General features: G+C 49.1%; 1 protein-coding gene across 1 annotated transcript; it reads left to right on the top strand.

Annotated features, from left to right (window-relative positions):
* Window positions 1-295: 295 nt before the first annotated feature.
* Window positions 296-11,107, top strand: ATP6AP1 (ATPase H+ transporting accessory protein 1). Its single transcript, XM_061574093.1, is given in 11 exon segments — window positions 296-328; window positions 330-508; window positions 2,124-2,250; window positions 4,504-4,569; window positions 5,010-5,215; window positions 5,830-5,870; window positions 6,683-6,768; window positions 7,593-7,861; window positions 8,861-8,923; window positions 9,263-9,512; window positions 9,766-11,107. Coding segments are annotated over 11 exon segments (1,530 nt in total). The 3' UTR covers window positions 9,976-11,107.
* The last annotated feature ends 385 nt before the right edge of the window (window positions 11,108-11,492 follow it).

Genomic DNA, 11,492 nt, shown 5'->3' with positions numbered 1-11,492 from the left:
GAATGCATAAATCAGCATACATTAGCATAATGAGCAGTCTCACTTCGCTAATGTCTGCATTGCACATATGCTAATGAGTGCATACATTAGGGTACATTAGCATAATAGCAGGTCTCACTTCGCCAATGTCGGCATTGCCACTATGCTAATGAGTGCACACATGAGGATACATTAGCATAATGATCCGTCTCACTTCGGGCGCCTCCCCGATTGGCCAGCGAGAGCGCGCGCCGGGCCCCGTCGCTCGCCGCCTTCCCATTGGACGGCGATCGCAACGCCGCGCGCTCGTCGACCAATGGCGCGCGTCGTCAACGCCCCCCCCTCCCCCCCCCCGCGATCGCCTTCGTGCGCTCCGGGCGATTTGCAAGGCGACGTTGGACGCAATGGAGGCGACGTGGCCACGCTCGTTCCTGCGCCGCGGCGGCGCCGTCGCCGTCGCCCTCCTCGCGGCGATGAGCGTCGCGGCGGCCGTGGACCAGGTCCCCGTGCTGCTGTGGACCTCGGACGCGTGAGTTGCCGCCCGCCCGCGACGGATGCGAATGGGGCCCGGTCGGTCTCGCGTCGCTAGGGGCAACCGCCATTGCGGGCCGGGGGAATGACGAAAAGGAACCCCTCGGGCAACCCACCACTCGCCAATAACATTAACATCGAATAATATAATATCGACAACAATTATATCTTTTGATTTAAAGCTTTCGTGACTGCAGAGATTCATATTCTTGGTTCGTTCGGTAAAGTCACGTAGAAAGGAAATAATAAAATAATAAAAATATAAAACAAAACAATTATCTTCTTGATTCTTTCGGTAAAGTCACGTAGAAGGGAAGTAATACAATAATAAAAATAAAACATGAAACAATTGTATCGTTCGTGATTTGTGTTTAATGCGGCAGTCTGGTGCATCGTACGCGGTGTACAGCGGAGGTCTCTCGCAGCACCGTGCCAACAACAACCCCATTGACGCGCGGCGGCCACTGCAGTCGCCACGACAGTCGACACTGCAGTCGAATGTTGCGTGAATGGGGCCAGGCGATCGGCACCATTCGCCGTCGTCGTTGTTGTTGTTGTTGTACCGCCCGCCTGGTGGCTGACGAGGTTGTTGTGCACGAGTTGCGGGAGCGAGCAGAAGGAAGGAAGCGATGGCGCGCAGACCCCGATTCGCATTTCCCCCGAGGACTGCGCTGCCGTCCCATCTGTGCGTGGGCGACGATTCATGATGCCACCATCTGCTTGCAATGCCACAATATCGATACCCAATGTTAGTCCTAATGTAACGGTGGTCACATTACACCGATGCGTATTTTCGGCACAGATTATCTTTACTGACAGCAGACGTGGGGGGGGGGGGGGGGGGGCTCTTATTGGCAATAAAATTGAGCACCGTCAGCCTTGTAGTAGTAACCCACCAGCACAGGAATAGGCGGTAAACAATGTAGCAGTGGAGAAAGTCCCGGCTGCTCAGGTGAGTGCACTGAGCTGGCAAGAGATCCTGGTTCCCATCCAGGCTGCCTTCTGATTAAATCGAGCCCTCGAGTTGTTGGGAGTCGAGCTGGGTTTGCATTAAATGTAGCTTTATTACAGTTCTGGGAGTATAAATACATCGTGTTGACGGTCATGCAAGGTGCTGCCCCCCCACTAGATTGTGGCACACAGATCCCTGGAGAGGCTCCAGGAGATCGCTCCGATACGCACTTCTGCTGCCCCCTCTTCTTCACGGTGCTGCTGCTGCGCTCTGTGCACTAGGAGGGGGGTAGCTTGATGTGACGGCTCATGCGGAACAAGATTGTGGGGGGGGAGGAGCACGGTACTGTATTTTGAAACCTTCGCCTGTAATGTAACGCAAAACGATGCCCCACTGACAATTGTGATGGCCGTGCACCGACGCTAGGAGTCGCTAGACTACCAAGACTGCGGCTCGTGCTTCTTTAATGCCGGAGCCAACACAAATGCCAAGAAACAAAGGACAAAACCTACAGCCACTGCACTGCTTTAGTTAAAAAAACACATTCTAATATCTTCTCCAAATCATTAATTGCGCCACAATTTTACCGCCGCTGAATTCTCTCCTCTCTCCCTGCTGCTGGTGCCGCTGCTGCTGGTGCCGCTGCTGCTGCCGCCGCCAGCTCCCTGTGGGGTCCGGCGACCTCCCCGCACTCGGGTCACATCGTGACGGCAAAGGAGCTGCACGGATACCTGAAGCCAGCCCTGCAGATGCCCGACAAAAACCTGGTGCTCTTTCTTCAGGACAAAGTGAGCTGCGTTATTACTGCGTTGTTACATGGTGGCAGGGGGGGTGGTGGTGGCTGCTCCATCATTAGGGGGCCGGGGGGGCCCTGAAAAGAGAAAATTAAAAGAACATTGCTTACTGACCCACACGTGCGCTGGCCAGTTGCTATACTTAGAAATGGGATTCATGCCCCCCCCCATTCCTCCCCCACCCTTCCTGCCCCCCTTCCCCCTTTCCCCCCCCCACTCCTCCCATCCTCCCATCCTGTCGAGCTTCCATGCCCCCACTAATAAATTTACTCGCTGGCCAGCACTGAGCAGGGGTTATCAACTCCCAACTGTTCCCTCTGCTACCAAGCTCTGTGTAAATAATTCACGAACACTCTGACCTGTGATGGATAATTAAATAGAGAGCTAATACATAGTGCATGATCCTTCATTCAGCGTAGTCCCTCTGTAAGCTTGCTCGGGCTCGAGTTAGTGGGGGGTGTGGGGTGGGGTTGGGCAAACGAGAACATTTACTTTCAACGCGTGTCATGTGATGGTTGCATGTTTTTTTATACCAGAAAATCACGAGACGGCTCCGTGACACTGACGACTTCCTCTTATTGAAACAAAAAATATATTATCGTCACAGCTGCCAGGGCATCACTAAATGAGTCATGGATGGGTGAGACTGCCGACAGCTGATTCCACAGTCGGTGAAGTCCCGATTATCTTCGTTTGGTATAATCGCTGGGATGGGCCCAACATTCCATCTGGCTCCTGCACGAGCTGATTGCATCGCACCATGTCTGTGTGGTGGACGTCTTCTTGGGTGCGTTCTCTCCTTCGACTTCCGCTCCGTTATTTTCCTCGACAAATGGCCATCAGCCCGTCCTGCCCAAGCCCATTTACTCTTCTTAGCATAAATTTAGATGTATCAAAATTGTGTAGGGTCTCTAATCCACGTGTTCCTCTTCCTGTCTTGCAGTATAATTTCAAGCTTGGATCTCCTGGTGCTTCATTGCACTATTCCGCTTTCATTTCATATTCATTGCCAGTGTTCATGTTTCTAGTCCATCCTGTACTTGTGACCCCTAATCCCGACCTCCTGTCACAGGGTTGCTCATCTCTCTCTTGTTTACCGGTTTTAATCTCCCTAATCTTTATATCGTGTCTACAGCTCTCTTGCTTGTATCTCTTTCATCTCTGTGGTCTCCTCATCTCTTGGTAGGCCACTCCCAGTGGCCCATGGGCTACCAATCACAGAACCCTGACATACAACATGTAATAATTTTATCAATCGTGATCAGTATTCATCGGCATATCATTGCACCCCTACCACCTTGACAACTACATGATGAGAGCTGTTTGTGGTCTTGTGTGGACCTTGAAGGCTAACTGAGTACTGTAATTCTATTGAGACATTCTATGTGACTGGTAGCTTAACGCATTCTCTACTGCCTGGCACATGTCTGCCTTCGTCGAACAGAAAGAATGTGCCTTTTAAATTCTCTAGCTCACTGGGCATTTTAATGGCACTTTTTAGAGTGTAAGCCTCTTAGAGACAGACATGCTAATGCATGTCAGAACACGCACGAGTTTCTTTTTATGGACTTAGACCGTTGGATTCAAATGCACGTGATCCATCCGGATTTAGATAGGCCTGACGTCCAATTTTAGTTACAAAGATAAATTTATCCCCATGAACCGTGGCGTACCAGACACCGACTTATTTAACGCTCCTTTTACGTTAATTTACATGCCGCTGCCAAATATGAAATGTGTTTATGTATACTTGCCAAATGTCTGATTATCATTTAAACAGCCATAAGTCTTGTATAATTATGTAGCCTGGTGGAACATCTGTCGGAGCCATTGAGCCGCCAGCGTTGATTAAACCGCGTTAAAGGTCTCATTAAATTTGTATTTTTTATTTGGTTTATTTTGGCTGTCAATTAAAAAAAATTGTTTTGATGGATAAGCGATGAACGCTTTGAAGGGCACTTAAAATTACTGTCCGCCTAGTTTAGACAAAGAGGCTTAGCATTGTAGCAACTTCAGAAGTTGTTCGGTGACATCTCACAGGGGGGTTTGAAAACAGTACTGTACTGTTCACTGTGAGAGTTCACAATGGAAATGCCTTAGTCTCATAATCATCAACCATAATCCACTGCCGGTCTTGTGATGTGATAATCCACCCTTTCACTCTCACGTGATGGGTTGTCTTCACTCCATCTCTGCTATGAACATCTCCTCCTTGGCCAACGTGTTGTATATATATTTGTTTTTCAGCTGAGCGTTGATGACTTCACGCACTATGGGAGAGCCGACGGAGATAATGCATTTTCCAACATTCAGGTAAATATTTCAGTTACAAAATAAAATATAAATGTTACCTTTACGCTGCAAAAACAACTTAAAGTATATTTTCTAAGGCTGTGAAGCAGAACGCATGTTTCAAACCCAATGCATGTTTGTCTTTTTATAAAGGACAATTGCTTCATAACTTATTCTGTACATCTACAAATTAGTTTTGTGATATTTTTAATTGAGATCCATCTTGTCATTTTGAAGGTGATGATGATGGTGATGCGATGATATTTTCAGCCCTTTCTCAGTTCCTTGTTTGACATATGTCTGCACACTCTGTGTCAGCAACGGGGGGGGGGGGGGGGAGTTTGACCCAATGTTGCACCACGCCGATCAGTCCTGGTTGGTGAAGTGAGGTGGTAGGGAGGTGAGACTCGGGATGGGGGGGGACTTACACGTTACATACTGCTCGCGCGGCTGTGTCGCAGAGAGCTCTGGCATCGGCTCCGTCCTCCCTGGTGCTTCCGTCAGTCGACTGGCGCTCGGCCGGGAACCTTCCGGCGTTCTTACGCGACCGGCTCGCGGCCGGACGCAGTGTCCGGGAGCTGAGACTGGGGCGCTCGCCTTCGCAGGAGCCCATCCTGGACCCCACGCGGCCCAACTTGCTGCTCGTCAACCTGCCTCGCACAAGCAGGTGCAGCCCGTCCCTGCCCTGCACTGTTGGGCCGAATTTGTTTGTCCGTTTAAGTCAGGGCCCGGGTTTCCCTAATGTGTGGTCATGACCGCTTCTCTGAGTATTTTTTTGTTTTGTTATTCATACCCAGAGTTTGCGAGTAAAAACAAATTTCACTAGAATTTCATAATTGGGTAAACCACATAGCAACGTCTCTCCATAATGGCAGATTGTACCCGTCTGTGAAATATAATGCTTTTCGTGATTGCCTTGATCTATAAATAAGAACAGTGCAAATGCCAAATGTACAAAATTATGTCTCGTACTTTTATGGCTGTCATGCAATGAACATTACTCACAGACAGAGCAAATGAGAAAGTGGTGCTCTCTGCTGCATGGACCGGAGGCCACTTGAAGGGATCCCATAGGTAGCTCTGTAATATCCACTTCAGTGGGCTGTTCTCTAAAACAAATGGTGCACTGTTTTGCAATGGTTCTAAATGGATTCTTTGTTTCGCAACAACTATAGTACAATCGGAATACATGTGGGGGGAAAGGCAAAGGAAAGACAACCGTGGTGATCTTAGGAGTTTCAAGCTGCAGTGGATGATGGTTTGTTCCCTTTGCTTTACCAGCCCTGACGTGTCGTCGCCCAAAGAGGCCTTGGAGAGAAACGGTACGTAAAATGTATACGTTTAACAAATATCTGTAATCATCACTCTCTGTGTCTCTAAATCCGCTCAAGCCTCTTGTAAGCCAAGTGACTTCTGTGTGGTCAACGCCACTCTGAATCCCTCCGGTCTCCCCGCTGCTCCCTGTGAAAACAGACACCGCTCTGTGCAGCTCATTTCTGCTCGCTCCTTCTCTCTCGCTCCCTGTCTTCTTCCCTCCCCTATTATCATCACCCTCTCATCATCCCCAACATCTTGGCCCGGTCAGTCCTTCTCTGCCTCCTCCCCTTCCTGCCCAGTGCTCCTTCCTGCTGCCCATCTTGAGCCATGCCTTCCTTGTCTTGGGGACTTTCGTCCCAACATCCCTTTCCTTTGCTATTCGCTCTGTTTCAATACATTTTATCCTTGACTTTACTCCCGTTCCTATGGTGAATCACAAGTAAAAATGTTTTATTATCATCAGACATCATTGATCCACTCTGTGTCGAAAGCCTGCCCACTCCATCTCTGTCTCAATGACACGCTCTGTCTTGCTTGTGTAGACGAACTAATGTCGTCTGTTGATCCCTGTGGTGGTGGTGGTTCTCTCCTTGGCTGCGATTGTATCACCATTGTATCATTGGCCATCATCTTTTCTAGTGATGTGTCCTCCTTCAGCTCACTTACGTGTCTGTACGGTCGAGATAGCGTGTACTATTTGCATTTGTTAGCTGATCTGTACATTCTCAGTGTAACTCTGCGCGCTTCTCTGCACACTTGTCAGCTTTCGGTTTGTTTGGGGCACACGTTAACCTTTTTACGTCTCCTCCCTCTGCAGATGAAATCATCAGAGAAGTCACCGAGCAACTGAACAAAAGCGGATTTCCCTTTACTGCAATTTACACAGCATCAAGGCCTTCTCGGGTGAGTGACCATCTCGCAAAACGTCGCCCGTTAGGCCGTAGTTCCCGCACGTAACTCCCATTGCATGTGCCCTGCCATGGTTCAGCTTGCCTTGTCTCACCAACCTTCAGTAGTAGGTTTCTACCCTTTTAAACTGGTACAAAACTGACACCTTTATTCAAGGCATCATGTTTGCAATAACCACAACACAAGTAGTCCAAAAAGCAAACAAAAAGAAGCAACTCTGATAATGATAATAATATGCACTGTCCTTGAAGTTGATTGGTCCAGTTTAAAAGGGTAAAAACCTACTACTATATTTTGCCACTGGTAAAAGAGATCTCATAGTGTAAATGCTTACCCCGAGCTCTCAAGACTCTGATATTGCACTGTGTTTGAGTTGTACGCCTTCTGGTGTCATCTGGTCCAACACCAATGGGGACTAGGCTCTAAAGAAAGCCGTCTCGGGTGTGGACCAATCAACTTCAAGGACATTGCATATTATTATCATTATCAGAGTTGCTTCTTTTTGTTTGCTTTTTTGACTACTTGTGTTGTGGTTATTGCAAACATGATGCCTTGAATAAAGGTGTCAGTTTTGTACCAGTTTAAAAGGGTAAAAACCTACTACTATATTTTGCCACTGGTGAAAGAGATCTCATAGTGTTACCAACCTTCATTAACGCAGTTGCTGCATTGCGTATTTGGGTGTTGGGAGCGAACCAAATCTCAGTGAACCACCAACCCTTGCCTCGAAACTAAAGCCGGGTTGCTCAAAAACTCGTTATTGATACTGCAGAGGGTCTGATTCATCGCACCTCTAACGTAGCTGCGCTCACGCGCAGGTCATCCGCGAGATTTACCAGGCCGCTGCTGGCACCGGCAGGAAGCTGATGCAGGCGGAATCGTCGGCGTCATCGGCGCCGTCAACGGCGGCGGTGGGGGTGGGCCTGTACCCGCCGGTGACGTTCAGGAACAAGACGAGCGACTGCATATTCATGTGGGCATCGCGCGTCATGCTGCGCATCGGCCAGGTCAGCTACGATGCCACGGAGGCCACGTTTAGTGAGCAGGTGGACACAAGCGCCTCGAGCTGCTCGCCCGACAACGCCACGTGAGTCACCTCGAACAGCAACATAAACTAAAACACCACACAACGAATCACACGTATGCAGGGATTTTGTTACACTCTCAAAAAAGTCAGTTTAACACTTAGGCTTTTACGACTAATATTATTCATAATAAAGGTTTTTGGGTTAGATCACGTAAGTATAAATGTGTCGTAACCTTCCAACACCCGACACAGCCAGTAAGGTTTGTCACGTAATCAATTAGTTACTACCTCAGCCCACTGGTGTGTTGGAGAGTAAATCCACAACATTTACAATTTGAGTAGTACGACGTTTCGCTGGTAATTACATCAACCAGCATCATCGGGCGATTTTCCATGAATAGTGAAGCAATTCACCTGCTTCCGGTCTTAAATACTACAACAAAAAATGTTCACACTGCATAATCTTTACAAGAGTTGTCGTGCCCCCCTGTTGGCGGCAGAAGAATGAAGAGAATGCATGAACCCCTTTAACCTTTGTTGATAATAATAATAAAACATGCAAGGCGAGTGGCTCACAGGTCAGAGTGATGAGCTGGCACTGCTGAGATCCTGGGTTCACGTGTAATTTAGCCAAGTTAAATTTGGTTCTGCACTTAATTTGGATAAATTGCAGTCCTAAGAATGAACGGTTATAGGTTTTACTCCAATGTGACGAACCGTGGTAGGGCAGGTGGAAAAGTGATGCACCTAATGTAGGGACCAGAGGTCACTTGTGGGGCTCTTAGAGGTAGCTCTGTGGTATCCACGTATGTGGGCCGTCCACTTACACGAAGGGTCACACTGCGCTGTGAGGGTTATAAAAGGATGACGTGACCCCTAGCACTATTGGGATAAAACTGGGGGAAATGGACAAATATTAACAAATGCCACTCAATTAATTCACTTGTGCATCACAAAATGACAAAGGACCTTGATAAAAAAAATGCCTTCTGTCGCTTTAACGCTGCCACACAAGAGGACCCACGCTGACAAGTTTTTTGCGGTCATTCTTTCTTTCAGGCTGTCTTTGCAGTTCTCCAAGAGTAGGACCCCCACTCTGCCGGTCCAGAGATTAACCATCAGGTGGGCACTCATGCTGGCATGGAGTTGCTGCAATTGTTATTGAAAAAAAAATGTCTGCATGAATGTCAAATGGATGCTCCTTCTTACGATGTGATAGAGCAATCGGGATAAAACTGGGAGGAAAATCCCAAGACATTTTAATTAAAAGGAAAAATATATTTTGTGCCATAGTTTCTGTCATGCTCGCTATCGTTGCCGTGTTGTCTTAAGTCAAAAAAGTTTCATTTGGAACTCCTTGCAGCGAGCGGCGCACCGTATTGTACCCCATGTGCATGTAAGAAAAGGACCAACTGGACTTGGCACAACCGCCCTTGAACAGCGTTGTCGTTGGTGCCGCAGGTTCTCCATGTCCAACCGCCTGTACCCGGTGTCGGCCGAGCGCTGGTTTACGCTTGACAAGGTGGCGGTCGCCTATGCCAACAGCAGCGCCGGTGCCGCCGGCGCCGAGTTCAACGTCAGCTCCGTGTACGCGCCGGCGATATATTCGTACCGCTGCCAGGTCGTGAGCACCAGCCCCGACTCGGGCGCCCGCCTCGTGCCCGTGTCACCAATCTCCGCGCACGTTCACGTGTCCCTCAAGGACTTCCAGGTGAGAGGTGTTTCCGGCGATGCTGCGTCGTCCGGCACTGGTTGCGATGTCAGAAGGTGACGACGACGTAGTTGGGAGAGTAAGGAGAGGCGAGCGATGGAACCGATAAATCGGCAGAGCAATCTTCTTCTTTCACATTCAGGTTGTCACGCCAGAATGTGAAATTGTAGTTGTTGCTCTGCATCTACATCGGCTTGACCTCCCTTCTCTGACCCCAACCCTGACCACGAACCCCCCCCCCCCCCCCCACCAGATCCAGGCCTTTAACGTACGCGATGGGAAGTTCGCGTACGCGAGCGACTGCGCCTCCTTCTTCACGCCAGCCGTGTGGATGGGCCTGGTGGTGGGCTTCATCCTGCTGCTGGTGCTCACCTACGGCGTGCACATGGTGCTGCAGCTCAAGACCATGGACCGCTTCGACGACCCCAAGGGGCCCACCATCTCTGTGCCGCAGACCGACTGAACGACGAAGACACGAGAGGAGACATCGGCAGCAGTAGGGGCTTTCCCGTTCCCTCTTTTCGTCTCCGTTTCCTCTTCTTTCCTGCTCTTCACCGCACCGTCCTTGTTTAAAGCAGAGGTGGGCAATCCATAGTTGGAAATGTTCTGTAAAGCTTACAAGGCGTAAACATAGCGTCTTCCCGATAGCCTTTGTGCTATGAGAATTGCGCAAATACCAAGCTTTCCTTACAGAGAGCTAAATTGGATGTTCAATACCTCTGGCTGGCCAAATCCTAACACACTGTAATGTCTGAGCACACCAAAAAATTACCGGGTCAAAAATATTCTGCCCCCACAAGGTGCTTGGTAGATCTCATGTGGCCGTTGCGTCAAGCGAAATTAAGTCGCCGGCTCTAGGTTTCCCACCTCTGGCTCGTCGGCTTGTCAGCTTTGAGTGGGCTCCGTGTCGTTCCGTTGGGGCGTGGCGCAGGTTTTTCTGACTGCGCCGGATCCTCGTTCCCATGATGCGTGCTAGAGAATTGGTTACGTAAGTCACGTGCAATGTTGTTACCTTCTCTCTACAGTCGCATGCCGCCGGGCTTTATTTCTTATTTCCCGCTTGCGAAGGTCGTCGCGGGCAGCTCTGCCCGTGAGACGTGAGGGTTCGAATTTGCGTCATCCATTCCTTTTGTAAATGTACGTGAATCCTGACTGGACATCCCATCTGGTTTTAAAAGGTATACACAACCCAAAAACCAGGTCGCTCTTATACCCTGTTTGTACATGACCTCGGCCTATGTGTCCAGGGTCATCCGATAGAGCGTGGAGTTTAAAGTCCACTCACGTTATGGTGAAGCACGCTTGCCATAGCGCGCCAGTGACGTTGCCGCCATCTCACCACCTGGCTGCGGTCTTCCCACCTGTCTGGTTCCTCAGTGATAGTGAGATGCGATTTGCATGAACGACCACACTACAAAACTACACTTTGTTATTTTTTTTTTATTTACATCTTGACACTGACGTATGAAACGCGTGGCAGAAATGTAACTCATGCACTGCTCTAATGACGCACTGGACAGTGATGTTAGTCTGGGTGTGTTTCTGAAAAGTGTGCTTAAAGGTACCTGGTATAACATAAATTGGCTGCTAACATGTATTTATTTCAATTGTTATTTATTGCTATAATGGGGTCGTTTTCTGACGTTATTTTGTACGGCACTTGAACTGCGACAGACCGAGTTGAGAACTGTGTACGAGTCTGGCGTCTGGGGTCACCAGATGGATTCTGTTTGCACATCTTGCATGAGCGTTTACCGTTGGACAATGGTCGGTGATGTCTGCAACAGTTTGCACATCAACGCGATCGCAGCTCGACTCCCATAGACTAGGCTCACACGGAGACCCACAAACTCGGGAGTCCCATACACTCGCGTTAGACCCATTCACTCAGCATTGTGCACAATCGCCGAGCCATGCGGTAGCATCCTCAGTGGCCACTTGTGGATCTCTTGGAGACCTCCGCTGAACTTAGTCACAGCT

Source organism: Lethenteron reissneri, chromosome 54 (assembly GCF_015708825.2).
Source record: "Lethenteron reissneri isolate LAM-NWPU_2019-01 chromosome 54, ASM1570882v1, whole genome shotgun sequence".
NCBI classification, from domain to species: Eukaryota; Metazoa; Chordata; class Hyperoartia; order Petromyzontiformes; family Petromyzontidae; genus Lethenteron; species Lethenteron reissneri.
This window is presented reverse-complemented; position numbering and strand designations above follow the sequence as displayed.